Source organism: Colletotrichum aenigma (genome assembly GCF_013390185.1).
Source record: "Colletotrichum aenigma strain Cg56 chromosome Unknown KSG_Cg56_contig01, whole genome shotgun sequence".
Taxonomy (NCBI): Eukaryota; Fungi; Ascomycota; class Sordariomycetes; order Glomerellales; family Glomerellaceae; genus Colletotrichum; species Colletotrichum aenigma.
This window is the reverse complement of record NW_023500907.1, coordinates 5,207,236-5,233,613: the sequence shown is the minus strand read 5'-3', so window position 1 is coordinate 5,233,613 and position 26,378 is coordinate 5,207,236. Positions and strand designations below refer to the sequence as shown.

The following is a 26,378-nucleotide window of genomic DNA, read 5'->3' as shown; positions in this document are numbered from 1 at the left end:
CGGGCGATGAAGCTCTGCAACCTCTGCAGAAGCTCTGCAACCATTAGCGTGGCGGGTTGAGGGGGTTGCTGGAAGCTCTGCAGAAGCTCTGCAAGTGTTGTCTGGCGCCTACCGTAATCATCATTCTCAACCATCCATCACCCACCCCCAACCCCTCCCATCCTTTTTTTTGTGTGTGTCTTTTTTTTCCCCCGGTCGGCCACCCCCTCTTTCTCTCAACTAGTGTTGTCGGCCTCATCCTCGTTCAAAATGGATGGGTTGCTCCGTTGGAAATTGGGGGCGCCATCTCTTCATGGTGGATCGACAACTCCACGCCCATTACGTCCATATTACACGGACGAGAAGGGCAGGAAAAAGACCCTTGCGGAGCCCGCGCATCCTGCGAGCTGCATCCCGCGTCAACATGGCCGAGTTGGCCCCAGAAAAACAAAAGACAGACCAGACTGGCAGGCAGACCAGAGTTCTGGCTTCTGAGGGCGCAGATGCCGAGTATGTGCCGTTGCTCGTCAAAAGGGTCGAAGGATGCAGGGAACGCGGCGCGGTGCAAGCCGGGAAGAATGCTGCTTGATGGAGTTTGTTGGAGTGCTCTGAAGTAATAAGCTGGAGCAAGCTGGAGCCGGTCTCCACCGGCCGACACACGTTCCGCCGCGGAACCTCTCCATTGCTTGATTGCCCAGCCAGAAAACCATGAGATTTCATCAGATTCCCGGTCAATCCCCAGCGGGCGTACCCACGCATTTCCCGCATTTACCCTACTGCACTGCGTACTACACGTATGTAGCCATACAGTAGTACAGGCCAGGCAGGAAGGACCAGGCACTTGGCCTTACTGGGTAAATGGAGAATGAGGAGTGCTTCGAGTTACAGAGTTTTCCATACAACTCTCGAGAGGTACCTGCTCGTTCAGTGTTTTTCCCAGCCGACAAAAGCGGGCTCCGACCCTAGTGTGCTGCTGGGCGTGGATTCGGAGAGCTGCAATTGGAGAGCCGGCTTCGGGTCCTTGTCTTACTACACGCACTACACGTCATAGCACAAGGTTTTGCAACGAGACGCCTCCCAGGTACAGAGCAGGAGTACTGGTCCGTACCGAACGAGAATCGTCTGGTCTCCGGATCAGGTACCTCGCCGGCCACTGTCGACGGCGTTTTCGCCGCCTCAGCCCGTGCTTTTGCCCGCGTCGAGCTGCTGCCCGCGCTGGACGCGGTACTTTCATCTCACCTCGACTCTACCTCTGCCTCTACCTCTGAGCTGCCTCTCGAGTGACTTGCAGCCGGGTGGGTTGAGTGGGAATCTTCGGTCTGAAAGAGGGGCGGGCGCGTTCCATGATCCGTGGCCAGACGCAACAACGACGCCAGTACCAGCAGTAGCGAGCCCAGACTACGAGGATACGTAGCTACATTTGGCGCGACGGACGGCTGTCGGCCAAGGCAGTCGGCAAAGGCAGGAACCCAGGGAAGAAGTTACTGACACTGGGCGGTCGTTCCATGGGAAAGCGTGGGCGACGTGTGCGTGAAAGGCGACAAGTGACTGCCCGTCGGCGGCAGTGGGAGTGGGAGTTGCAGAGCTTCGGGCAACCCAGAAGGCAATGTGAGAGGCGAGCTGGACTGGACCGTGGAGGAGCTCTTGGACAATTTATAGCCCAAGCCCGCACTCTCTTCCCTCCCTTGACCTTCCTGTCTCTCTCGATTTCGCCATCGATACCTGTTCTGTCGACATATCACGATCTCTCCCATCATCTCCATTTGTTGCTTAGCCCCAGCAACAAGAGCTTCTCACAACGGCTGACAGCTGTCTGCGTAATTGATTGATTGCTGCCCTGCCTGCAAGTTCCAATTCAGCCTCTGCAACAAACTCGCGGATCCCCTGTTCCGCCCGCCCGCGCCAGCCCAGCTCTGTGCGGCAATTTGATCTTTCCCATACCAAATTCCCCATCTTCGCGGTGAGGTGCTTCATCATGGCCATCACGCCTTCGAAGCCAATCTTCTGTGCGACCCACCCCCGGGCCTGCTCTACCGCCTTTGAGAGGGTAAATCATCCCCCCAAGAAACCACTGAACGAGGGACCGGTGCTGCTTACGCTGCCCGGATTCTGCATTCCGAGACAGGATGGCGAGCACGCAATCGTCCGGCGGCGGCCCAGCAAAAACAGAAACAAGGTTCAGGGTCCTGGATCGTGGGAGCAGCCGGGCGAATGGTGTTGACAATCAGTCGTCTCTCGTCCCAAAATCTCGATCTCCCGCTCCCCCCCCATCCCCTCATCTTCCAAACTTGGCTGACCATGGCTTTTTGACATCACAGGTGTTCATGGCCCGCCGGGACAAGCTGGCGTGTGTCCATGAGCCTTTTGGCGATGCGTTCTACTACGGTCCCGAGCGCATCGGTGAGCGTTTTGAGAACGACGCCGACGGCAGGGAAAAGTCTGGCTTCGCCGAGACGACGTATGCCGACGTGCTGAGCCAGATTGAGGAGGCCGGCAAAGAGGTTTGTGCCCTTTTTTTCCTTCTCTCCCATCGTTTCATTCCTTCTGCTCGATCGATCGCTCGCGGGGCGTCAGCAATCCCTAGTATCCCTCCACCCCTGCACTCTGTTTCCTTGGGGGTTGCAGAGCTTCTGCAACCCGCAAACCCGCAGTTCACCCCATCAATTCGTTACTTGTCATCCCCCATCGGAAATCGATCCAATTTTCGGTCGCAGAGGCTCTTTGCACCTCGCAACAGAGCTTCTCGAAATTCCCAATTGATTTAAGCTGAAGCTCGGTCGGCTGGGGCGGGTCTGCCGACCGCCCAGGGAAGCTTTGCGGTGCAGCCACCAACTGTACCGGGGGTACCTCATCCACTGGGCTGAAGGTGTCCCCCCCCCCCCCCCCCCACACTGGACGACCTGACGGCCCCCGGGGAGCTTCCAGTGGCCTCCCGGCAGAACCGCCGCCGACCAACCAGATGCTGCCGCAATAATGCATGCCATCGATGGTTGAGACCAATATCGCTGACTTAAAGACAGGGCGGCAAGCGCATCTTCGTCAAGGATATGGCGCAGTACCTGATTCCTCCCAACGGAGGAAAGGCCGCCATTGTGCCCTCGGCCGGTAACGCCCCCGAGGCCGGCAACCCGACGGTGCTGCCGATTGAGACGCTCCGCAAGTTCCAGTGGACGTTCCTCATTCGGCACCCGCGCCGCTCCATCCCCTCGTACTACCGCTGCACCGTCCCGCCCCTGGACAAGATGACCGGCTTCTACAACTTCATGCCCAGCGAGGCCGGCTACGCGGAGCTGCGCACCCTCTTGGACTTCCTCGTCAAGGAGCGCATCGTCGACGAGAGCAGCCTGCTCGTCGTCGACGCCGACGACCTGCTCGACGACCCCGAGGCCATCATCCGTGCTTACTGCCAGCACGTCGGCCTCGACTTTACTGACAACATGCTCAACTGGGGCGAGGAGGACACCAAGATCGCCCAGGAGAAGTTCGCCAAGTGGACCGGTTTCCACGAAGACGCCCTCGGCAGCACCTCGCTGAGGCCGCGCAACAAGGCGCATGTAAGTCACCGTGTCCCCCTCGCAGTTGCTCTCTCAGCCCCTGCCCCGGAGGAAAATCCCCTTGGACGTGGAAGGATGGAAAATCCCCTGCCGTTGTGGTTTGCCCGCCCGGGGCACGCTGGACGGCGGTCTGTGTATACTTCGCAGCATGCTAATTCCCCGCGAGAAAAAGGTCATCACCCGTGAATCCGAAGAAGCCGAGTGGAAGCAGAAGTTCGGCGACAAGGGTCTCAAGGAGATCCGCGAGTGCGTCGACGCCAACGTCAAGGATTACGAGTATCTCAAGAAGTTTGCTATCCGGGTCTAATTGTGTGTGCTTGTGTGTGTGTGTGTGAATCATTATAACGACGTTGATGACAAAGAGCATTATCACGAACTGTTTGGTTTCTGGGGTCTATGGGTTCTGAAAGGGAAACGCGTTTTATACGCTCAAGGGGTTTCGGTTTATCATAGGTCATGCAACCATACGTATTGGTACAATAGTCTACATGGAGAGCCGTCTTAGCCACTCTAACGGGCTGCGGATGGCAACTAGTAAAAAAACAACATGGACGTCCTTTTACTTCAATGTACAGGGTTTTTTTTTTGAAAACTCATCCGTGATTTTAACACGTCTATCCATTCGCATCCTCACGGCTTCGATTCGGCCGTCTCGTTCTTCTTCTACTCATCCCGGATCGTCCTGTCCTCACCAACCGCCTTCGCCTTGCCCTTCTTGCTGAACTCCGCGGGAATGTCGTCCTTCACCTCCTGATAAACATACTTGATGTTGTCCTTGCCGGTGGGCTTCTTGTCGTCGGGCTTCTTGTCCTTAGGCTCCTTGTCGTTAGGCTTCTTGCTGGCCTTGGGGACCTTCCGCTTATACACCTCAAGCAAGCGCACGGCGTCGTCGAAGAGCTTGTGCTTGACGTTCTCCGACCAAGAGCTCGCGTAGTTGCGGTCGGCGTCGACGGCCCAGGACACCGTCACCGGCAGGAGTTTCTGCTCCCTGTTGAGCTCCTTGAGCGCCTCGAGCTGATTTGCGAGTTTCATGCGGTAGTCGAGCCATTTGCGGCCCTGCAATCTACCTTTGACCCTGTCGCCTCTTCGCACGAACAGGCGGTTGCCGCGGCCCTTGCCGGCGAGGACGGCCGCCATGTCGGCGATGCTGTTGGCGTACTGGTCGTTGAGCCTCTGGCCGCGCTCGAATTTGTTGAGGACCCTGCGCCGCTCCTTGACCGGGCGGGGGCCCTTTTCAGGGGAGGAGAGCGCTTCGGTTTTTACTACATCGAAGCGGAGGCTCTCGTCCCAGCACAGCTCGTGCATCTTGCGGAACTCGCGCAGCTTCTGGAAGACGGACTGGCCCGCGGCGCCCGCGCCCTTGGGCAGCTGGATCATGGCCATGGGCTTCCAGTAGTCTTTGCGGAGCGCCGCAGGTCGGAGTTTCTTGCCGTTGAACGGGAGCTGGCGGAGCACTCGGTGGGACTGGCAGACGGCGTGAATTAGCATATTGTGGGATTTTGAGCTGGCCGTGATATTTGGGAATGAGGCGCAGCAGCAGCAGCAGCAGCACTTCTGCGAACGAGTCGCTCATTGCTCCGCCATTGCTTGACAACCCCTCTGTCAAGCTAGTGAAAAGCGTACCTCCATGGTCTTCGAGTGCGAGTAGACGACCTGTCTCGTGAGCTGGTGGCTCCAGACCCAAATCTGCTCGCCGTGGCCCTCTGGGAATTTGGCCAACTTGTATTGTGGCCTCTGCCGCTTCGGCATGAAGTGGCCATGTCGAACGCTTGTCCTCGAAACGCCGATGGACAGCTGTGAGAATCTGTTGGAAAGCGTGGCCGGTAACATTGTTGCGTCGTGCGCCGTCGCTTTCGGGGCACCGGCGGTGGGCTTGTCGTGGATCGTCGTCGCCGTCGTTCGTCGTCGTCGTCGTCGGCCCCAGAACTTCGACGTAGCTCGACCTTGCAAAATTTCCCCAAGCTCTGCAATCGGGTCGCGCGACCGCTGTGGCTGATGTGGCTGGTGGCTGTCGCACGCTACACGTACTATCTGTGGCTTGCCTGCCAAGGTCACATGATCCCGGCGGGGACTGTCCTATCGATAAGAGATAAGATAACCACTCAATCGATAGGACGATTAGATCCGGAGTGGGCCCCAGCGGGCCCGCGCCCAATGCGACCCCGCGATTTGGGCTTGGTGGCGCACTGATTCTAGTGACGTCGCGGGACTTCCACCAGGTTCTGGTCGCTGCCCTACAACTCCCGGCCTTACCAGACGATGCTCGATCAGTCCATTCGACGGCCCACTCTTTCCAGTTTACAGCCTCGAGAAGCTTCAGTCTTTGGGCATAAATTCAGAGACTCGAACCGACTTTCGACGATTATTCTCACTCTTCACCAAGCTTAATTCAACAAAACGAAAAAAGATACCCCAGTTGATGATAGACTCTTCAACTTGAAGCCTCAAAATCTGAGCTTCGCAACGACACAACAAACCTACCTACCTACCTTTCTACCCTACGCTTTAATTACAACGCAACAACACAACACCGTCGTTACACACAACTACAACCGCCATCATGAATTCACGAATGGAATTCACCGACAGAGGCGAGAAGGCCGTCCAGGACGCGATGGCCCTCGCAGAGCAGTACGCGCACTCGCAGCTGCTCCCCGTCCACTTGGCAGTCTCGCTGCTCGACCCTCCCGCAGACCAGTCAAAGGACCAACAGAACGCGCCGCCGCCGACGTCTTCGATGTTCAGACAAGTCGTCGAGCGCGCCCACGGCGACCCGCAACTCTTTGACAGAGCCCTCAAGAAGACCCTCGTCCGCCTGCCGAGCCAAGACCCGCCCCCGGACCAGGTCTCCGTCGCACCCACCTTCCACGCCGTCTTGAGGAAGGCGCAGGAGCTCCAAAAGACGCAAAAGGACTCCTTCATCGCCGTCGACCACCTCATCCAGGCCCTCGCCGAGGACCACACAATCCAGACATGCCTGAAGGAGGCCAACATCCCCAAGCCGAAGCTGGTGCACGATGCCGTCACGCAGATCCGGGGCACGAAGCGGGTGGACAGCAAGAACGCCGATACCGAGGAGGAGCACGAGAACCTGGCCAAGTTCACAATCGACATGACGGCCATGGCCCGCGACAAGAAGATCGACCCTGTCATCGGCCGAGAGGAGGAGATCCGCAGAGTCGTGCGCATCCTCTCGCGCCGCACAAAGAACAACCCCGTCCTCATCGGTGAACCCGGTGTGGGCAAGACCACGGTCGTCGAGGGCCTGGCCCAGCGAATCGTCAACCGCGATGTACCCGACAACCTGAAGGCCTGCAAGCTGCTGTCGCTCGACGTCGGCGCCTTGGTGGCCGGAAGCAAGTACCGCGGAGAGTTTGAGGAGAGGATGAAGGGTGTCCTGAAGGAGATTGAGGACTCCAAGGAGATGATTGTCCTCTTCGTCGACGAGATCCACCTTCTCATGGGTGCTGGCTCCTCCGGCGAGGGCGGCATGGACGCCGCCAACCTGCTCAAGCCCATGCTTGCCCGTGGTCAATTGCACTGCATCGGTGCGACCACTCTCGCCGAGTACCGCAAGTACGTCGAGAAGGACGCCGCCTTCGAGCGACGTTTCCAGCAGGTGCTGGTGAAGGAGCCCACCATCGGTGAGACCATTTCCATCCTCCGTGGTCTCAAGGAGAGATACGACAGACACCACCGCGTCACCATTCTCGACAACGCTCTGGTGGCCGCCTGCAACCTTGCCGGCCGCTACCTCACCTCCCGCAGACTTCCCGACTCCGCCATCGACCTGGTCGATGAGGCCGCCGCCGCGGTGCGCGTCGCAAGAGAGTCGCAGCCCGAAATCATCGACTCTCTCGAGCGCAAGCTGCGCCAGATCATGATCGAGATTGCGGCCTTGGAGAAGGAGAAGGACGAGGCATCCCAGACCCGCCTGGTCCAGGCGAGAAAGGATGCCAAGAACGTTGAGGAGGAGCTTGAGCCCCTGCGCCAGAAGTACCTCTCCGAGATTAAGAGAGGTGAGGAGATTCACTTGGCCAAGCTCAAGCTCGACGACCTCGAGAAGCGCCTTGAGCAGGCCATCAACGACGGTGACCACGCCAAGGCCGCCGACCTCCAGTACGGCGCCATCCCTGAGCAGCGCGCTGTGATCAAGGAGCTTGAGGCCAAGAAGGCTGCCGCCGATGCCGCTCTCAACGCCTCTGGCCAGGACCACGGTGCCATGGTCACTGACGTTGTTACGGCCGACCACATCAACGACATCGTGTCCCGCTGGACTGGCATTCCCGTCACCCGCCTTAAGACGACCGAGAAGGAGAAGCTTATCCACATGGAGAAGCAGCTCGGCAAGATCGTTGTTGGACAGAAGGAAGCAGTCCAGGCCGTCTCCAACGCCATTCGCCTGCAGCGATCTGGTCTCAGCAACCCCAACCAACCACCCAGCTTCCTGTTCTGCGGTCCTTCGGGTACCGGTAAGACTCTCTTGACCAAGGCTCTTGCCGAGTTCCTCTTCGACGACTCCAAGGCCATGATTCGCTTCGACATGTCCGAGTACCAGGAGCGTCACGCCCTCAGCAGAATGATTGGTGCTCCCCCCGGATACGTGGGACATGACGCCGGTGGCCAGCTCACGGAGGCCCTCCGCCGCAAGCCCTTCTCCATCCTCCTCTTTGACGAGGTTGAGAAGGCCGCCAAGGAGGTTCTCACCGTCCTTCTGCAGCTCATGGACGACGGCCGCATCACCGACGGCCAGGGCAGAGTCGTCGACGCCAAGAACTGTATCGTCGTCATGACCTCCAACCTGGGTGCTGAGTACCTCACCAAGTCCACCAACCGCGACGGCAGGGTCGACGCCACTACGCGTGAGCTCGTCATGAATGCCCTTCGCTCTTGGTTCCTCCCCGAGTTCCTCAACCGCATCAATTCCACGGTCATCTTCAACCGTCTCACGCGCCGTGAGATCCGCAAGATTGTCGACATCCGGCTCATGGAGATCCAGAAGCGGCTGGAGAACAACGGCCGCAAGGTCTACATTGACGTTTCAGAAGAGGCCAAGGACTACCTCGGCAACGCAGGCTACTCACCCGCCTACGGTGCCCGTCCTCTGTCTCGCCTCATCGAGAAGGAGGTGCTCAACAAGCTGGCCATTCTCATCCTCCGCGGCAACGTCCGCGATGGAGAGAACGCCCGCGTGGAGCTCATCAACGGCAAGATCACCGTCCTGCCCAACCACCAAGACAGCGAGCTCAACACCGACGACGAGGACATGGACGAGGATGACGCCGTGGATGAGCTCGGTGCCGAGTCGATGGACGAGGACATTTACGACTAAAGGGATTACAACAGAACCGAGAATTGAGGAAGGAAGAAGACAGTATGGGATGATTCACGAAGTATGATTGCAAAGGAATAATGTAGATGTTTCATTACTCTAGACAGCAGAGGCGTTTTGGGATCAAAAGGGATAAAGTCTTTTCGAGAATGAAAGGGATTACAGTAAATAGGCACAGAACTCAGAAGTTCAATGAAAAACGTTGAAAATGTAATGTTCAATGGCCTCTCAAATGCTGGTGATGACTATGAGATATGAATGCCATGCCCAAGATTGAGTAAGATGAAAATAGCATTCACATAGAACGAAGTTATTGTGATTTTTCACGTTTCTGTGCGAACCTGGACACGCAGATTCGCAATAGAGACCCAACTTTGTGGCAACAAGACACGACAGGTCGGAGGGGGGCTTGATCCTACTGCGGATCGCCATGTCTATCAACAGACAGCTCAGAACCTTTCTCCATGTGAGCTCTTGGTGTCGACTTGTTGAGGAAGTTTCATAGCCCACCCTTTAGAAGGGTACACAGTAGGTAAATAGAGTAAGAGCACTTCGGCCGGTGCTTCGTGCAGCAAGACGATCGCAGTAGGTGACTCGTGGTATCGACTTAAGACTCGGAATCAAGCTAATACATTCCAATACGCATGAGACAGGCCAGAGCACCATCCCACTGACCATCCCCAACTCCGTAGTTTCCACGGCATTCCGTCGCGACCGAATCGGCCCGCTATCTTCCATGAACTGGACTTTTACATGTGTCGAGAAGAAATAGTAGACAGCTTCTGTTCAGTTCTGTTGCGGGGGCCCGGGACCTGCAGCGAAGGGCCAATTCCAAGAATGACGTCAACCTGGACCGGAGCCTCCTCGATGGCACAGTCGCGCGGCCCGTCTGGAATGGTCTGATGTTAATTGGCGAGACCATGCAACCTCGGAAAAAACAATAGTACCATAGTATGAGGGCACAGGCACAGAAAGAGAGAGACACTGCAAGAGAGAGAAGGCATTTGGGACGATTACGGCTGGGGAGGATTGCTCGAATGGCACACTTCCCCGCGCCTATTTACAGACAGATGTGACGCCGTCATGAGCCTCGACGGGTGCGGCATCATCTTCGAAGCCCGTGGTTGGTCACCAAACAGCTGCAGAGGGCTATTCGCAGCATCTGTGGCTGTTTCACAAAGCCTGGGCTCGCCAGTTTTTCGGGATCGATCCACGTCTTCGGGTTGTCAAGATATCGCCTGGGGGAGGGGGGTTTGAACGAACCTGACGTTTCAACTACGACCTACCCACGGGCTATTGTTGTCCTGCTGATCAGCAAGTTGCAGGAGAAGAGCCACCGTTTGTTTGGTTGCTGTTTTCTTCTTCTTTTCTGAATTCATCGCCGGGATTGGGTAGCATTCTGCCCGTCGAACGCCATGCAGCTGCGGTACCACGGATTGGCCATCGTTTACGACCTCGTTGCCAACTTTGCGTATTCGTGAGATCTGCAAACCTGGCCGTGGGATGGCGGGAGAGACCGGCAAAAGGCTGCGGTGCTATTTTTACCACTGCGGCCCCGGTGATCGCCCTGGTCGGGGAAGGGTAACCCACGACGGGGAGGTTTGCCCGTTGTGACCTTCTCCCTGAGCCTCACCCAGCGAACCGGGGCGTCGGGCGAATGAAGGGACTTCGAGCCAGGAGTGGACTGTGGCGGCGGCCCCCATTGCCCAGGATGCATGAGGCGATAAATTGTCCAGTCAAGCGCCGAAGCGACCGCAGCTTTTCCACATGTTGCGCTCCGGGCCAGGGTACGCTGAGAGCGGCCGTTGATCCCATCGTGGAGATGGGAAGAAAAAGGGCCGCCTCGGTGGTGGTGCGGGCAAAGATCGTGGTGGGTGTCGGCGGACCGATCATGCCGCGGGCGGTGATGCATTGAGGCTGCGCGGCGGAACGCGTCACTAGCACGACGGACGTGGCGGAAGAGGGCACTGGCACGAGTTTCGGCGGAGGCCGCGGAGGTAAGTTGAGGCTGGAAAGGTCCGTGTCGTGTTGCACATGTACAATGTATGTAGGGCATTTCGTCCTGAATCTGGGACGACAGAGGGGACGATGTCCGATGTCCGGTTGAAGAAGAGGACAACAGAGCGTGCATACATGAGCGAGGAGAAGGGCCCCTGGTTCTCAACCGCAGACGGAAAGCATCGACAGGCGACTGTGGGGGGCGGCACAGAATAGGGGTCGATGAAACGGCCAGGTACACAAGAAGGGGATGGAATTCTCTCATCGGCATGCTCGAATCGGCTGCCATTTGGTGTGGTGGTTGACGACAGGCTCGAGTCAAGAGCTGCGATGGCAGGTGTCCTTTGACAGTTCAACACGTTTGGAGGCCGCGAGGCACGACGGGATGGATGAAAGCTTGGTTGCCAACCAGCCCGACGGATTTTGTCCCTCTGCGCTGAGAAGTTCTTGGGATGGAGAGGACGGACCGTAGCTTGTTCTCTTTCGTGGAACTGCTCAGCAGATGCCAGCACGGTGGAAGCTTAAGGTATCCGTATTGCCTGCGAGACTTTCAAGGAACGCAGGTTGTCCCCAGCATTCAAAGTCCCCGTAGCGTACTTTCCAAGACGGGGGGGGGGGAATCAACTCGTCCCATACCCAAATCGAGGGGACGCCGGGCGGCTACCGGGCGGTGGGCCGAGAGCGATGACTGTCCAAAATAAGACATTGGATGCTGGACGAGAGCGACACCAGACAATGTGCTCACCGTATCTGCACACCGGCCGATGACCAGTTGAAGACCAGGCCCTGAGAGGCAGCGGGCGACCAAAGAGAGATACGAGAAACGTGAAAGCTTTCGAAAGGCGACGTTGTAAGCGGGAGCCATTGGCGGCAGATCGTGCCGTGGGAGTGTGCATACGGCAACACAGAAGTGAGCGTAGCGTGGATAGGGCAGGCTAAAGCCATGTTTCAGAATTTTTTAGCAGATCCTCTGACAAGAGTCATCCGAGGTTGTGATTGGAGAAGGGCCAGGGGGCGTTAAGCTGGAGCATAAATTACCAGCATCTCCATCACGCCTTTGGGTGCTGCACCTGGCAGGCCTGGCTTAGCCTGGACCTTGGCTGTTGATGTCAGTGGCCCCATTGGGAAACACGTCGCAAGCTTCGTTGGCTTGCTGTTGGTGGCCCCCCTCCCCTTTTTTATTTTCCAAGGGCCAAAGTCTCTTTTGCCAGGCTGGTGATTCGACCAGAGCTGGTGAATTAAGGTGCGATGATGGCCCAGGTTTTGAGTCAGTAAACGGTGGCGGCCATGTCCAGCACTCGCTGCTCTTCTGTCAAGTCGTCCATGCATATACATGCGGATCTCGTGTGATGGCCCGAAGTTGAAGAGGGCAGGAATGGCCGACGTCGGTTGCATCGTGTCAGCAAAGCCCGGGGAGGGCTGACCGAGAGATTCTCTAACCCGAAGACTGGACGTGGTTCGCGATGTGGGTAGTCGAACCCCTGAAGGAACCCAGGAGAGAGCACAGAGCCTCCCAGACAGGGTGTCCGGCTTTCCTTAGACCCAGGCCGGTACATTCGTGGCTTCTGTCAATTTATCCATGACAGCAGGTCAGCACTTTGTCAGGTGCTGCACAGAACATTGCGGTCAGAGGGCTGGATAGTAGGATTCGCCATGCCGGCCAGAAGTCATTGCGGTGCACAGGATTTGTGCTTTGTGATGTTAAGTAGTCTCGTCCCAAGTTTACTGGCAATGACATACGGGCTTGTCAGCCGCAGACCAAGTTGCTTGTTGCCGGCATTAAGATGTGAATCTGATATTGGGCTAGGTTCCAGCTAAGGTGCGGGCATGTGAGGTATGGCCGGGGGCTCTCGCTTTCCCCAGAGCCCCAGTCTGAGGGCTTCTCGAAGGTCAGCCGTCGTTCCCGAAAAAGGCAGACGGATGGTGGTGGCCGGTCAAGTTGCACTGAGATGTCGCGGTTATATGATGGCTTCTGGTAGGTTTGTAGCGACACCCCGATCTGGCCAGGTGGTTAGCGAGGGTTGTGCACACCGCGCTGCAACTCTGAAGACGACGAGGCACGCCCAGAGATGGAGAAATGCCTCCGAGGAAACGGTGTGGTGTAATGGACGACAACTTGTCAGTGGCGACGAGCGAGGATGGTTCGTCGGGGCGATGGAGACAAGCCAACGTCAAGTCAGTTTGGCCCCCATTTTTGGGTCATGCTCCAGGCCAGACCCCTAATTCTTCAGCGCAGAGGGTGTCTTTTGCAGCAATCGGCTACTCAACTTCGGCGAAAGATGAGGCACTGTTGACGGTGATAGATCGGTGACACTGGGGAAGCGTGTAGGAGATAAGGGACGGGATCCCGGCTCGTATGGAGGGATGGGACCTGGTTGACAGTTTGGAGGCTTCGTTGACGGTGGTTCCATGGCATTGGATGAGGGGTTGAGTTTGGTGAAAGATGACTGATGACTGGCCGGTGGTGGTGGTGGTGGTGATGGAGGGAGAGGAGGGATGTGCATCTTAGTCGGGTCGGTATCAAGACCAGGCGCCAGGATGGCATCGCGGCATCGGCTGGTCCTGGAGCAGCTGAAGAGTGTTGATCATCCCAGACGGGACGATGTGGAAAAGCAGGCCAGGGACGGACGATTCGCCGTAGGGCTGGTCGGTTGTGTCGTGTTGGCAGTTGGACGTGGACGCTCAGACACGTTGCGGTTATATCTGCGTCTTGAAGAGGAATTGAAAGACAACAGTCCCGTCGGGTCGCTTGGAGACGGGTAGTTGGAGGTTGATCCGGGGTAAGGGCCGTGGGATCAGGAATTGAAGGACAAGCGATTGCTTCGGGGGCAGACAGGTTCTTGCCCGCTAACAGACGTTGGTGCGCATTCCGCCGAGTTAGCGTGTCGTTGGACGAGGTCCCGTCCCGAGTCTAGACCGAGACCTACCCTAGGTACTACTGCGGTAGGTGTTAAGTTAAGGTGCTTGGTTTGGTTTTGTGGTGTATTCGTACCTATTCGTAGCATTCCGTAGGTATGAAGTATGTGATTTTCCTGCGCATCTGTTCTGTTCCGTTCCGTTCCACAGCTCGCAAACGGTTCTGTCGTGGCCGCCCGTCGGTTTCAAGGTGGGATTCGCGGCAGAAGGCAGCGACTGGGGCAGGTAGTGGGCAATGGGCATGAGCAAGAGACAGCACAGCCGCTCTTCACGATGGCGTCGCGGCCTGTCAATGGATTATGGCAGTGATCCTGATTCTCCATCTCCATGGTGTGCAAAGTTGGATAATGTGGAGTTGCAATTGCGGGTACAGACAGCGGTACAGCGGTGCACCAGGTGGAAGGTACCCGCAGCATCGCACCTTCCCACTCGGTGTCAGCCCTCCCTGGCCACACCATTCGCTCCCGGGCTCGGGACCCACCTGCGTCTGTCTGGCTGAGGAAAGCAGGGGAAGGGGCGATTGACGTTGAAGGGAAGCAGGAGGGAGGAGACGCCTGCCAACTAGAGGCGTCAAGATGCCAACGCCGTTCCAGGGGCCGGCAAGACGGACTCGACGGGCTGCCTAGTGCAGGAAAGGGCACATGGTCGAGATACAACAGGAAGTGAAGGCAGACTGAGATACCGTAACGCAGGTAGGTAGATAGGTACCAGCTAAGAAGACGACAGACTGCCCGCTTGAGTGCCCCCTAAAGCGATGCTAAGGTCGATCGGCTGCCGTTTCACACTGACCTCAACCCTCCGCTTGGCCCCGTTGTGGGCGCTGTCGTGTCAGCCACTCCCTGTCTTGAGCAGCTTGCCCTGGTCTAACTGACGAGGGGAGACGGCTGCGAGTGACGAGAGCCATGTACCTGCCGTGGCGGGCAGCAAGAAAAGGTACCTTGCCCTGCTTCGCCTTGGGTTGCCTTTACTTCCTGGCTTCAATATGGATGGCAGTGGAGGCCAGGGCAATCAATGGCAATGAATGTCCGTGGTGGCAGAGCTGCATCTGCGCCTGCATTGCACTGCTGCTGCTTCTGCTGCTGATGCTTGCTTCTACTAATGCTTCGCTGCACCGCACTGCACCCAACTAGCGAAAAGGTAACCCAAGGCCTTCTTCCATGAGATGTAAGGCAGGTAGCGTAGCCCGGTCATGCATGTACCTTTTCCCCTAACCTCAAACCACCCCTCCTTTCCCCCCTAAACTGACCTCGACAACGTCCTTGTATGTACCTTTCTCCTTCTCTCCTCCTGCCCTACCTACCGTCCGTTTCCTACCTATCCGTCCGTACCTTACCTTTCCTCGAGGTACCTGGCCTGCCTTACCTCACCTCACCTTGTCTTCTTGTGCCTTGCCTTGCCTGACTATCCGTCCTAAACTGGCACGACGGGACTGGTCCAAGGACCCAACTCCTTACTCCAAACGAGCACTGCACCTCCGTAGCATTCATTTTACCGTTCCATCAACCACAAACCTCACGCTCTGAAATCTCTCTTTTCCCTCCTCCTCCTCCTCTGCTGCTCCTCTCGTCTTCTTCCCCTCTTCCACTCCTACCACTCTTCCACCCCCCAACCCCTATCCCTTTCTCCAGGCCTCATCGACCCTATACTAATGACGCCTGTATATTGAGATCTTTTACTTTTGTTTCTTTCCTCTCTCTTTTTGTCTCGCTCAAAAGAAGCTCGGAAGGAAAGGACATCAGAGTTGGTTTTTGGGATCTGCCGCTACGAGAGAAATCGTGGTAGTGTGTGTGTGTATTTGTGTGTTGAGAATCCGGACCTGTGGAATCTGATCCGAAAACCGACCAGACGACACCGCAACGCTACGCAACGCAACGCTCCGCAAACGCACCGCACCGCACCGCATCGCTTCGTATCGCAGCCTCCACATTCAAAAGACCACCCACCGCTACGCGACCACAACGGCTACCGAGTGACGGCAGGAGAAATCTTCCCATCGCCCCAGCGCCCAATCGTCCGTAGCCCACAAGCCCCCGACATTCCTTGACCTCACAACTCAAGCAATCCCCCCCATCCGACCGACGTCGAACCCTCCTTTTTTATTCTCGACAACGCCCAGCAGCCCCCCGTACAATCGTCTGTCTGGCGTGGCGTACCTTGTAATACCTGGAAATACGCACACAACACTTTTTCGTCCCCTTCGACCGTTCGACCAACATTCCTTACACTCCCAGCCCCAGACGAGCCAACCCCGTTTTTGCGCACGACTGCCCCGGCGACCCCATCACTTCTCTGCCTCCCCGTACTCGACAGGTTGGCAGCTCGTCCCGGACAGTCCGCGAAACAGCTTCGGCAGGAAAGAAAAAAAACCAGGACGTTGGGGAAATTGACGCAGCATTTCGCTGTCGGTATCCCTTTCGACTCATCCGACAGGGAATACGAGACGTTACCGTCTCCTCCAGGCTGTCCTCAAGTCGTCGGATTTGATTCTACTTGGCGCGTGTTTATCGTCACCCCAGAGAACAGCATCCAATTCGACAGCCCCGTCATCCCATCGGGTCCATTTCAAGTGTCACAAACTCTCTGATGAGGTGCGGCCTAGATAATTGATAATGTCAACTAGATCCGATCATTTGGCCATTGGTTACCCGCCCCAATCTGCCACACAGGCTCGGTCGACTTCACCGACCGCCAACAACACATCTCCCATTGACTCTGCCGCTGGTTCCTCGGTCAGATCTCCATTCGGCCTGCCAGGCAGCTTGAATCACACCAGCAAGATGGCTAGCGCTTCGCGATCAGGGGCTGGCTCTCCGTCGCACGAGATGCCCGGTTCCAGCAGGCTGTTCTCCAAGAGGTACGCGAGGTGCCCATTCCAGCTCCCTTTCTTTCTGGAAGCACCAATGCTAACTGCTTCATCACAGAGCCCGGGAAATTCAAGCTCAGGAAGGCGTGCCTGGATTGCCGTTAAATCCCTGGGGCGGCCCGCCGACGAGCGGCAACTCCACGCCTCTCCGCGAGAACATCCCAGAATCGCCAACCGATGGCTTCCCCGACTTTGCCCAGCTTCCTACGCCTGACTCGCTACCCCAGACGAGGCGTGCCCGCGCTGGTACCGTCCCGTCACGATTCTCTCCCGGTGGTGTCGGCAACGGTCTGCTCAATATTCCTGCGATGGCTCCCAAGTCATCTCGGCCGACGCCTTCCCACAGCCCCTTCAAGTCATCTTCCCCAGGCCTCGAGCCAGCGGACACCGCCTCCAACAACTCCGCGCTGCTCTCCCGTCTTCGCGCCGGTTCAATGCCTCAGCGTAGCCCCTTTGCTCAAATTCCGGGTACCAGCTCTCCATTTGGACCCTCCATCTTCAGCAGCTGGAACCCCGCGGGAACCGGTCGCGATCGCGGCATGACACTGGCAAGCATTGCTAGCATCGGCTCTACGAACGGCCCCAGTTCGCCGACCCAGTCCCAGATCTCTAGAGAAGGCGGTGGTGAGAGTGATGTCCATATGAGGACGCTCGACTACCTGGGACTGGCTGAGACACCGCAGCCCCCTCGCGCGCAACTGGCGACTCCGTACATCCCGAGCTTCAACGATTTTACTAAGGCTAACCGTTTCCGCTCCTACTCGGTCAACAACAAGGACAAGTACGCTGACGAGGAAGAGGATGATTTCGAGGAGAACATGACTTTGGAGAGCCAATATGTCGCTCACCTCCAGGACCAGCTTGCGGCAACCAATGCGGCCATTCACAACCACAACCTGGCTGTGCAAGCTTTTGCCAACCAAGCGACCCGTCCTCGTGCCCGCACTGCGGGCGTTTTGGACACCCCTGGCTCCCGCCTGATGCGCACCTACATGTCTGGCAATGCTGGCATGGGCGGTGCTATCCCGCCCGCCGAGATCCGTCTGCCGGATGAGAAGGAGTTCGACGACCTGCCGCAAGCCGTCGCTGCTATGAACCTTGGACGGTCAAGCAGCCGCAACGCGAATCTCCTCAATGCCGAGGACCAAGGTCTCGAAGGTCCCACCAGCGCTCTCTGGCTGGGCAGCATTCCCACCTCCACCACAACGTCAACCTTGACGGAGATGTTCAAGTCATACGGCCCAATCTTGTCTGCTCGTGTCCTCACCCACAAGAACTGCGGCTTCGTGAACTTTGAGCGCATGGAGAGCGCCATCACGGCGAAGGCTAGCATGAATGGCAAGGAGATCTTCCCCGGAGCTGGACCGATCCGCATCAACTTCGCCAAGCCCCCATCTGCCTCCAACACGCCCGGCCACGATGGCGTCTTCCCGTCCCCCAGCCCCGATCCCTTCTCGAAGAACCAGGACGGCGCATCCGGTTCTGGCTCCGGCGCCGCCGCCGACAGCGCGCCCCTGGCTGCGCAGCCAGCGAATGCTGCTCCGACCGTGCCACCTCTGGCTGAGATGACGAATGACATTCTCCGTATCGTGAAGCAATTCCAGGCCTCTGACGAGGACTCTGCCAAGATCTCCCGCAGCCTCCAGTCTTCTATCCAGTTCAACAACTTTGTTGACGAGATCCCCCCTATTCGGGAGCCTGCTCACACCCGCGTCCACGACGCTCCGAGACTGAGGGACATCAGGAAGCGGATCGACAACCAGAGCCTCTCCCAGGCCGAGATCGAGACGACCGCCCTCGACATGCTTCCCGAGATTGCCGAGCTGTCATCCGACTATCTGGGCAACACAGTCGTGCAGAAGCTCTTCGAGCACTGCTCCGACGATCTTCGGGATGCCATGCTTGCCGAGATTGCTCCTCACATGGCCGAGATTGGCGTGCACAAGAACGGCACCTGGGCTGCCCAGAAGATCATCGATGTCTGCAAGACTCCTCGCCAGATGTCCTTGATCGTTGAGCACCTGCGACCGTACACGATCCCCCTGTTCCTGGACCAGTACGGCAACTATGTGCTCCAGGGCTGCCTCAAGTTTGGCGCTCCCTACAACGACTTCATCTTCGAGACCATGCTTAGCCGCATGTGGGAGGTTGCTCAAGGCCGCTACGGTGCTCGTGCCATGCGCGCTTGCTTGGAGAGCCACCACTCCACCAAGGAGCAGCAGCGCATGCTTGCTGCCGCCATCGCCCTGCACAGCGTGCAGCTCGCCACCAACGCCAACGGAGCCCTGCTTCTGACCTGGTTCTTGGATACTTGCACGTTCCCTCAGCGCCGGACAGTTTTGTCGCCCCAGCTTGTCCCTTGCCTCGTCCATCTCTGCACACACAAGGTCGCTTACCTCACGGTTTTGAAGGTCATCAACCAGAAGGCCGAGCCGGAGGCACGAGACACCATTCTCAAGGCTCTGTTCTTCACGCCTGACGACCAGATTCTCGAGGCGATCCTCAGCGACCACGCCTGCGGTGCCACCTTGATTTTCAAGGTCCTCACCACACCCTTCTTCGACGAGAGCATCCGCAGCCAGGTGGTCGAGAATGTCAAGAATGTCTTGGTTCGTATCAAGGCCCAGCCCGGCCAAGGCTACAAGCGCTTGATGGACGAGGTTGGTCTTTCTACACGCAACAGCGGCGGAGGTGCTCGTGACCACGGACACGGCAACCCGAACAATAATGAACAGCGCCAGCGACCGGCTTCTCGCCAGGCCAACCTGAACAACCACCATCAGCAGGGTGGCCACATGAACAAGCAGCAGCAGTTCTACAACCCGCTCAACGCGCCTGTCAATCCGTCCAACTACGAGATGGGCTTTGGTGGCCAGCGTAACGAGCCTGCTGACGCCCACATGCCGCCGTTCCCGCCGTATGGTGTGCAAAACCCTATGTACAACCCATCGAACTCTCCGATGCCGGCTCCTGCGAACTTGCAACAGCTGCAGTACCAGCAGAACATGCTGAACCGCGCAACCCCTCCCATCAACAACTTCTTCCCGCCGATGCAGGCAGGATTTGGCGGTTACAACAGCCCTAGTCCATCGATCGACCAGTACCGCAGCCAGAACTTGGCCAACGGTAGCCCTATTCAGCCCCCGGCGACTCAGATCCCTCAGATGCCTCCCGGTCAGGCACCGTACGCACCTCCCGGATTTGGTATGAACATGGGAGGCATGGGAGGATTTGGTTACGGCAACATGGGTGGCGGCATGCAGAACATGGGTTACATGCAACAGGAGCAGGTCAACGGAAGACGTGGCCGAGTAGGTCAACCCCTACCTACCCCCATCGGTGTCCCCAGGCATCACTAACTCTGATGACAAAGAGGTGATCCGAACGCCAATTGTACAGACGAAATGCTGGTCAGGGACGGTCTGACTGGCTCACGCCGCTCTTTTTGCTTGGTAAAGGATGGCTTGGTATGGAATCGGCACAGGAGTTTGGTGGATCTGGGTCGTCATGTAAAGAATGTTTGCAGGAGTAAACGCCGCCCGATGTGTCAGGAAAATGCGCAAGCCACTCCCATCGAGGAGGGGGCCATGTCTCGATGATAGACAAGGGCACATACGAATGCTGCCCCCGGATAGTGGTCGCAGCAACGAGAGAGGGTTTTATTTTTTTTCTTCTTCGATTCACCTGGTGGGCTCCAGCAGCTCCACGAATGGCTCTTCATCCTTCCTGATCTTCACCTGGGAAGTTGTTTCTTTTTACAACACTACTATTGCTACCCTCACTTTGCTTGTGGCGTGGTATATAGAATGAGCGGGCGGTGGGTGACGGGCGGCAGACCGTCCTCCTGAAGCCCGCGCTTGCGAGGAAGTCAGACAAAACCAAAAACCACAAAAAAAACAGCCAACCCTACCCCAAAAAAATGTGTGTTGCTTCCAGGTACTGCAAAGTCATCAATCGGAGTCTCAAACGATGGGCGGGCATCACTTCTTTTTCTGGGCTTTACAGCAGCAGCAGCAGCAGCAGCATCTATTGTTTCTTGTTCTTCTCTTTTTTTCCCTTTCTTGTAGAAACCTTGGGTGGGGATGGAAGGGTGTCCTATGGCTTTCGAAAGTATGTCTTTTTTTTTCTTCTTTATTCGATTACGGCTGTGACGAAACTTCCTTCCCGTTCATGGCGGCACCAAAAGCTGCTCTTGACCGGGTTGTATAGATAGATAGCATGAGGTAGTGTTTGCATTGTAGTAAAAGCTATTGGTATTTCCCAACACACATATGGCCTGTCTGTCCTGTCCTTGTGCCTGTTTGTGTGTCACGTTTATTTATGGTGTCTGTCCAGTTTCAACCCCGCCAAGTGAAGAAGAGCCAGGTAAACCTTCTAAGCCAGCAGCAACCAGGGGGTTCTGTCATGAACGAGCCAAGAAGCTGGTTTTGGCAGTACCACGTGGGCCACATGTCACAGGGGCATGAGTTGATTGATGCGATGTGTAGTGTAGCATTCTATTCAATGCCTAATGCCCCCTCCGCCATCCACTCGCTCACTGTCACCTCCGCCTCTGTGCCATCTCAAAACTTTTACCTTCCTGTGTGCCTTACCCATACCTAACCTAGGAACCCAAGGAAGAGATTACGAGTGTAAGAGAGTTGTGGTATGATACAAGACGACCGTAGAGAGAGAGGGGAGCGCAAGCGAGCCCGACCCGACTGACTACTCCTTCTCCATCGATATAGGCACGGTATACCCAGGCTGCCTGTCATTCTCATCTTCCCCCCAACGCTATGGATAGCACATACTGCTGATGCCGTGCTTGCTCAAAAAAAAGTATGAAAAGACTCAAAATGCCACCCTTCTTCCTGCGCTCGAAACGTGTGCGAACTCGTTTCTCTTACTAGACCGCTGTGCTTCTTTCTATGACGTTGAGTGTGTGTGTGTGTGTGTGTGTGTGTGTGTGTTTGGAGAGGTCCTCCTGTGTTCAATCGCTGATGCCCGATTCCTCCAAACTCCGGTATCCGTGCGAAAGGTCGTGTCTTGGGAATCAACGGGCAATAATAATAAAAGGGAAAATAATAGAGAATACCGATGGCGAATACACCATGATCGTCGTGCCGTTCTTGTCAGACAACGTCGTGGTGTCTCTTCAGTGTCGGTACATGCGAGCCGGTTATGTCGTCATTAGGCTGTCGCGTGTGTATGTCGGAGTTGGTTGGGGAAGAGGAACGTTCCAATGTCACCGACCGAGTCTCGTCGTGGTTGGCATCCTAATCGATATCCATAACGGTCGTGTCGTCGTCGTTCGAAACCTCCTGCGACGACTTCTCCCCAAGAACGTTGGCCGGCTCCAGGTTGTCCTGAGTCGTCGTCGCCGGGGTAGGCAGATCAGCCGGCGGCTCAACGGACTCGTTCTTGATTGTAGTCACATCGCCCTCCACGCTCTGTGTGACGTCTGTGGTGTTGCCGTCGGCTGTGGCGGCGTCCGCAGCCATCGGGGCCGGGCCAGCAACGCCGTGCAAACCGCCTCCAAGCAGGCTCTTGATGCGGTCAGACATGGCTTCCATGTGAGCAAGCATGGCGCGAAGACTTTGCTTGTCATTGGCATTCAAGTCACCGTTGGCAAAGTTCTCGGCGCTGCCACGCGCCATGATGGAAAGAACGTCTGCATCGGCACTCATCTGTGGATCTGTTAGTTCTACGTCTACGCCGTCTCGACGTCGCGGTTGTTCTTACCAAGAGAGCCTGAGTGAGGTCGTCGAGCTTGTTGTTTTGCCGAGTGGAAGCCAGCTCGACCATGTTGAACACCGCTTGCTGTTCCGCCAGCGTGCGAGAGTCCAGAGGAGGGCTAGTCTGATGTGGCTGGGCCCCGGCCAATGGCTGCGAGCCAGCAATGTAGCCTGCGCCATCCTTTCGAAGCCTGTGAAAATTGTTAGTACTCCCCGCAAATTTAGGCAACGCAGGCGGTACTGACTGAGAAATGAAGTCGAGCACAACGCCCTTGGCGGGCAGTTTGTACACTCGGCCAAAGGTCTTCACGTCGCTCCAGCCCGTTTCGTCGCTTGATTCTTCCTCCTCAATCTCGATGAAGCCGTTGTTTCTCATACCGCGGCTAAAAGCAGGGGTGATGGTGGGTGCTCCTTTGATCTTCCGGAAGCGGTGAGCTGGTGCGAGCTGTTCCGGCAGCGTGGCCAGCAGGTCGTCTGCGTGAACCGGACAGCGCCATGTCCGCACGACTGGCGGAATCGCCAGAGGCGGGTCAAGGCAGTCCAGATGCCAGTAAAGTCCACACAGACTACAAGGAATGATGGCTCGGTTGTCTGCTGCTGGATGCTGGCAATTGTGGCATAGAACCGCAGAGCCGTCGGCGTCCCGAACCTTGAAGAAGTCAGGAGCTTCCTCATATCCCTTCTTCCTGGAGCGATTGTCAGCTGACGGTGACGATAAGCAGTGGGACTTGGCACTTACTTTGGCTTAGTGGGAACCACCACGTCCTCGTACTCGCCCTCAGGTCCAATCTTGACGCCTTCAAAGTAGAGCTGGACTGGCCGAGGCAGCTTGAAGGCTTGCGGGTTCGTCTTCTCCAAGCCATTCAGCAACCCTCCAAAGGGACCCTTGTGTTCGGGCACCCTGGTGGGGTATCTCGTGCTAAAACAGACGTTGCAAAACCACTCCTCGGGGAGCGTGTCGCCTAGGCCCAAGTCGACACATTCGAAATGGAATGACCTAGAGCAGTTCTCACAGCAAACGAGCTCCCCGACACCGCCGCAAGCCGAGCAGTAGTCATCATTCTCGTCCTGGTAGGTTGTAAGCATGTGTTCGCTGAGGGAATTTGCGGGAAATGAAGAGGTGGGAGTGCAGGCTGGGTCGGGAAAAACGGGAGGACGGGGGCCGCTAAACTCTGAGTCGGGATGTGCGCCTTGGCCGCTCAAGATCCATGCCCGCAGAATGCCCTCATGCCCTCGTGTGCTCCCATCCTGTCATCCCAACCACCAGCCCATCGAGTGCGCCCAAGGCAGAAAAAATGGTTTGGATTGAGGTGGGAAGCCTTGCGCTACGATGAAAAAGAGACACGCGACGTAGACTCACTTGATTTGTCGGGCCCCCGTTGGCGACAGATGGGCCGCCCTCTCCACTGGCACGGGGAACGCCAGCTGCAGTGCCTCCTTTCTTCTTCATAGGACTGTGATGAAACGCGTCAGTGACTTCAATTTTGCGTGTTTATGATGTGCTTTGGGATGAAATTTCGGACGCATGCGATGGCTACGGCGATGAGATCAATCGCCTGCCGTGCGACGCCGGCCAGGTCGCCACTCAGGGCCGGGGTTCTCATCTCATCGCTCTATGCCACTTCGACGCAAATTCTGGGATAAAAGCTGCGATATGCAGAGTGCATCAGGGGCAAAAATGAACTTACGAAGTCTTGATACGCAAGCCGGTCCGCTGCTTCTTCGTAGGGCGTAGGTTTGTGGGCGTCGCAGCTCTCGAGCTCACCGTCGGAGTGACGTCCTCAATGAAGGATGGCGCGGTCGGAGAGCTGTTGTCTATCTCATCATGCGTCCTCTTGGCCGATCTCGTGGTCCTCGCGCTCAGGTTCAGATTCAGGCTCAGATTGGGAGCCGGCGTCCTGGCTGACTTGCGAAGATGCACCGCTGGCGAAGATGCAAACACGGATCCTGCTCTACCTCTCATGTCTGATCCGCGAATGTGGCTCTCTGGCTGGGGCGTCTGGCTGATGGTGCTGTCGCGTGCATTTCTCCTGCGGGAAGTCGTGGCATCATCGCTGGGCAAGATGCGCGGTGCCTTGTCCTTGCTGGCGTTCTTCTTACCGGCCGCTTTTGTTGTCGTGGTCGTGTTGGCCGTGGACGACAGGTTGGGGAAAATGGGCGAGGAAAGTCGACCAGGCATGTTGCCAGCCCCTGCAGCTTGAGATGCGTTTGGGGGGAGGGTGGGTGAGTTTGGGTTGGATGCGTCAGACACGCTCGACTTAGCAGCAAGGGATCTGCCGCGTCTCTTAATTGGCTGGGGTTCGGTTGGCGGTGCTGCGCTGGTTGTGGTGGTCTCGGGGTCGGCCCCAGCAGCCGTGGTAGCCGTCGTGGTAGCCGTCGTGGCACTGTGACGGCGACTGTGGCTGACGACTCGAAATCCGACGGGAATGGGCGGAGAGCTGGGAGATGGCGAGTCTGGTGGCAGTGATGGCGATGCAGACAGTTCCGAGAGGGAAGAATCACTGCTTGCTGAGTCCCTTCGGGCGCGCCTGCGTGAGGGCGTGACGACACCCAAAGTCGCTGTTTCCGCGTCCATCATTGACTCATCCGCGTCGTCGACGGGGGATTCTAGCTCCTTCCGCCGCTTGCCTTTCTTTTTTGTCGGCGATGGGCTCTCTGTCTTGGCATCGAGAGAAAGAAGCCTGCCGTAGGGTGCTGCCTTGGGCTTGTGAGGGGTGAAGCGCGAGTTGGTGGAAGGGGGCACGAAAAAGTAGCATGCCTGATTGTCCTTCTTGCCCTCCTTTTTCTTCTCTTCGATAAGGCGAGCGAATTCATCCAGAGTGTCTGCGTCAGCCTTCTGGTTGTACACGTCCTCAAACATGGCTAGGAAGGTTGGGTTCGCAGAGTTTTCATCGTAGAGGGTCCTCAGTGCCCACGCAGTGGGATAGCGGTAATGCCGGAGCGCCTCATCAACCGCGATCTCCACAACGCGCTCGACCGACTCCTTGCTCTCAGGAGTCGGGTCCGGAGTAGGAGTAGGCTCAGGCGTAGCTTCACGAGGCGGAGGCTGCACGGCATCGCTGGAAGGCGCCGAGGGCTGTTGAATTGACGCTGAGAGGCGGCGTCCCGCAGATGGTCGCGAGAGGCTCTTGCGCGGGAGCGATGTGCGACTCGCCGCATTCTTCACCGCCGCCGCCGCCTTGGGCGTGTAGTCCTCGTCCTCATCGTCGTCATCAAACCCTCTGATCGTCAACGATTTTTTGCCCATCTTCGTCGCCGCGATGGGTGGTGAGGGGAGTGGCGGAGGAGGTGTTTCTGAGCGCTTTGGTGCCGACGCACTTGCGGCGGCCGCGGCAGAGTTTGCTGAGCTTGGCTTGATGATGATCTTCCTGACAGGTTGCTGCGCACCCTCCTGGCCCTGCTTCTTGGTGGTTCCTGCCTTTGGGAGGGTCCCAAGGGGCGCCATGTTCTCCGTCACGCCATATCGGATCAATCCTGCCTCCTCAAAGCTCGGCTTGCTCTGGACTGCGGGCTCCAACCATTTTTGCAAGAAGGTCTTGGACGCTGCACTGGGCGCATTCGACGACTTCTTCGCAGAGTCACTCCCTCCGTTGGCGTGCTGGTGCGGGCTGGAGAATCGCGACCTCGTGGCTCTCGTGCTCGTCGGCATCATGTCGAAAGGGCTCTTCTCGCCGGAAGGGCTCTCTGCGGCGGCCCCTGACCTCCTTGCCTTGGACCAGACTGACAAACGCTCAGAGTCGGAAGCCTGCAATCGCGTTAGTTCGTGTCTTTGCAGAGGAAAAGGGGAGTTGGCTACTTCTCTGGTCTTGGAAGGCATTCGGTGATGCGTTCTAGGCGCGTTCCCTCCACTTGCGACGCGAGAAACTTGGCGGGAAGGAGGGATGGGAGAGAAAAAGGGTGCCGAGCTGCGGGATTGGTCTCGAGGATTTTCGGAGTCGACGGACTGGGGGTGGTGTGGGCTAAGGAGCTACGGTGCAGTAGGTACCTACAAAGCTACCTTACCACGGCGGTGGGCGGTGGGC

The 26,378-nt window shown here is 57.2% G+C and overlaps 5 protein-coding genes across 5 annotated transcripts; 3 read left to right on the top strand and 2 right to left on the bottom strand.

The window, feature by feature from the left end:
* Window positions 1-1,954: 1,954 nt before the first annotated feature.
* Window positions 1,955-3,840, top strand: CGCA056_v001377 (uncharacterized protein; the record flags this gene model as incomplete). The annotated part of the gene is made up of 4 exons (XM_037316637.1): window positions 1,955-2,026; window positions 2,298-2,480; window positions 3,000-3,533; window positions 3,706-3,840. 4 exons carry the CDS (start codon window positions 1,955-1,957, stop codon window positions 3,838-3,840), a joined length of 924 nt encoding a protein of 307 aa, XP_037185658.1.
* Window positions 3,841-4,196: 356 nt separating this feature from the next.
* On the bottom strand, window positions 4,197-5,363 carry CGCA056_v001376 (Uncharacterized protein; the record flags this gene model as incomplete). The annotated part of the gene is made up of 2 exons (XM_037316636.1): window positions 4,197-4,997; window positions 5,157-5,363. The coding sequence occupies 2 exons, from the start codon at window positions 5,361-5,363 to the stop codon at window positions 4,197-4,199; spliced, it is 1,008 nt and encodes a 335-aa protein (XP_037185657.1).
* A 730-nt stretch (window positions 5,364-6,093) lies between these two features.
* hsp98 (Heat shock protein hsp98) lies at window positions 6,094-8,865 on the top strand (the record flags this gene model as incomplete). Its single annotated transcript, XM_037316635.1, has 1 exon — window positions 6,094-8,865. The coding sequence occupies one exon, from the start codon at window positions 6,094-6,096 to the stop codon at window positions 8,863-8,865; it is 2,772 nt and encodes a 923-aa protein (XP_037185660.1).
* A 7,691-nt stretch (window positions 8,866-16,556) lies between these two features.
* On the top strand, window positions 16,557-20,021 carry CGCA056_v001374 (Pumilio domain-containing protein; the record flags this gene model as incomplete). Its single annotated transcript, XM_037316634.1, has 3 exons — window positions 16,557-16,633; window positions 16,701-19,953; window positions 20,016-20,021. The coding sequence occupies 3 exons, from the start codon at window positions 16,557-16,559 to the stop codon at window positions 20,019-20,021; spliced, it is 3,336 nt and encodes a 1,111-aa protein (XP_037185659.1).
* Window positions 20,022-21,897: 1,876 nt separating this feature from the next.
* CGCA056_v001373 (Uncharacterized protein) lies at window positions 21,898-26,173 on the bottom strand (the record flags this gene model as incomplete). The annotated part of the gene is made up of 7 exons (XM_037316633.1): window positions 21,898-22,308; window positions 22,364-22,547; window positions 22,602-23,042; window positions 23,096-23,424; window positions 23,717-23,810; window positions 24,045-26,101; window positions 26,153-26,173. 7 exons carry the CDS (start codon window positions 26,171-26,173, stop codon window positions 21,898-21,900), a joined length of 3,537 nt encoding a protein of 1,178 aa, XP_037185662.1.
* Between the last annotated feature and the right edge of the window lie 205 nt (window positions 26,174-26,378).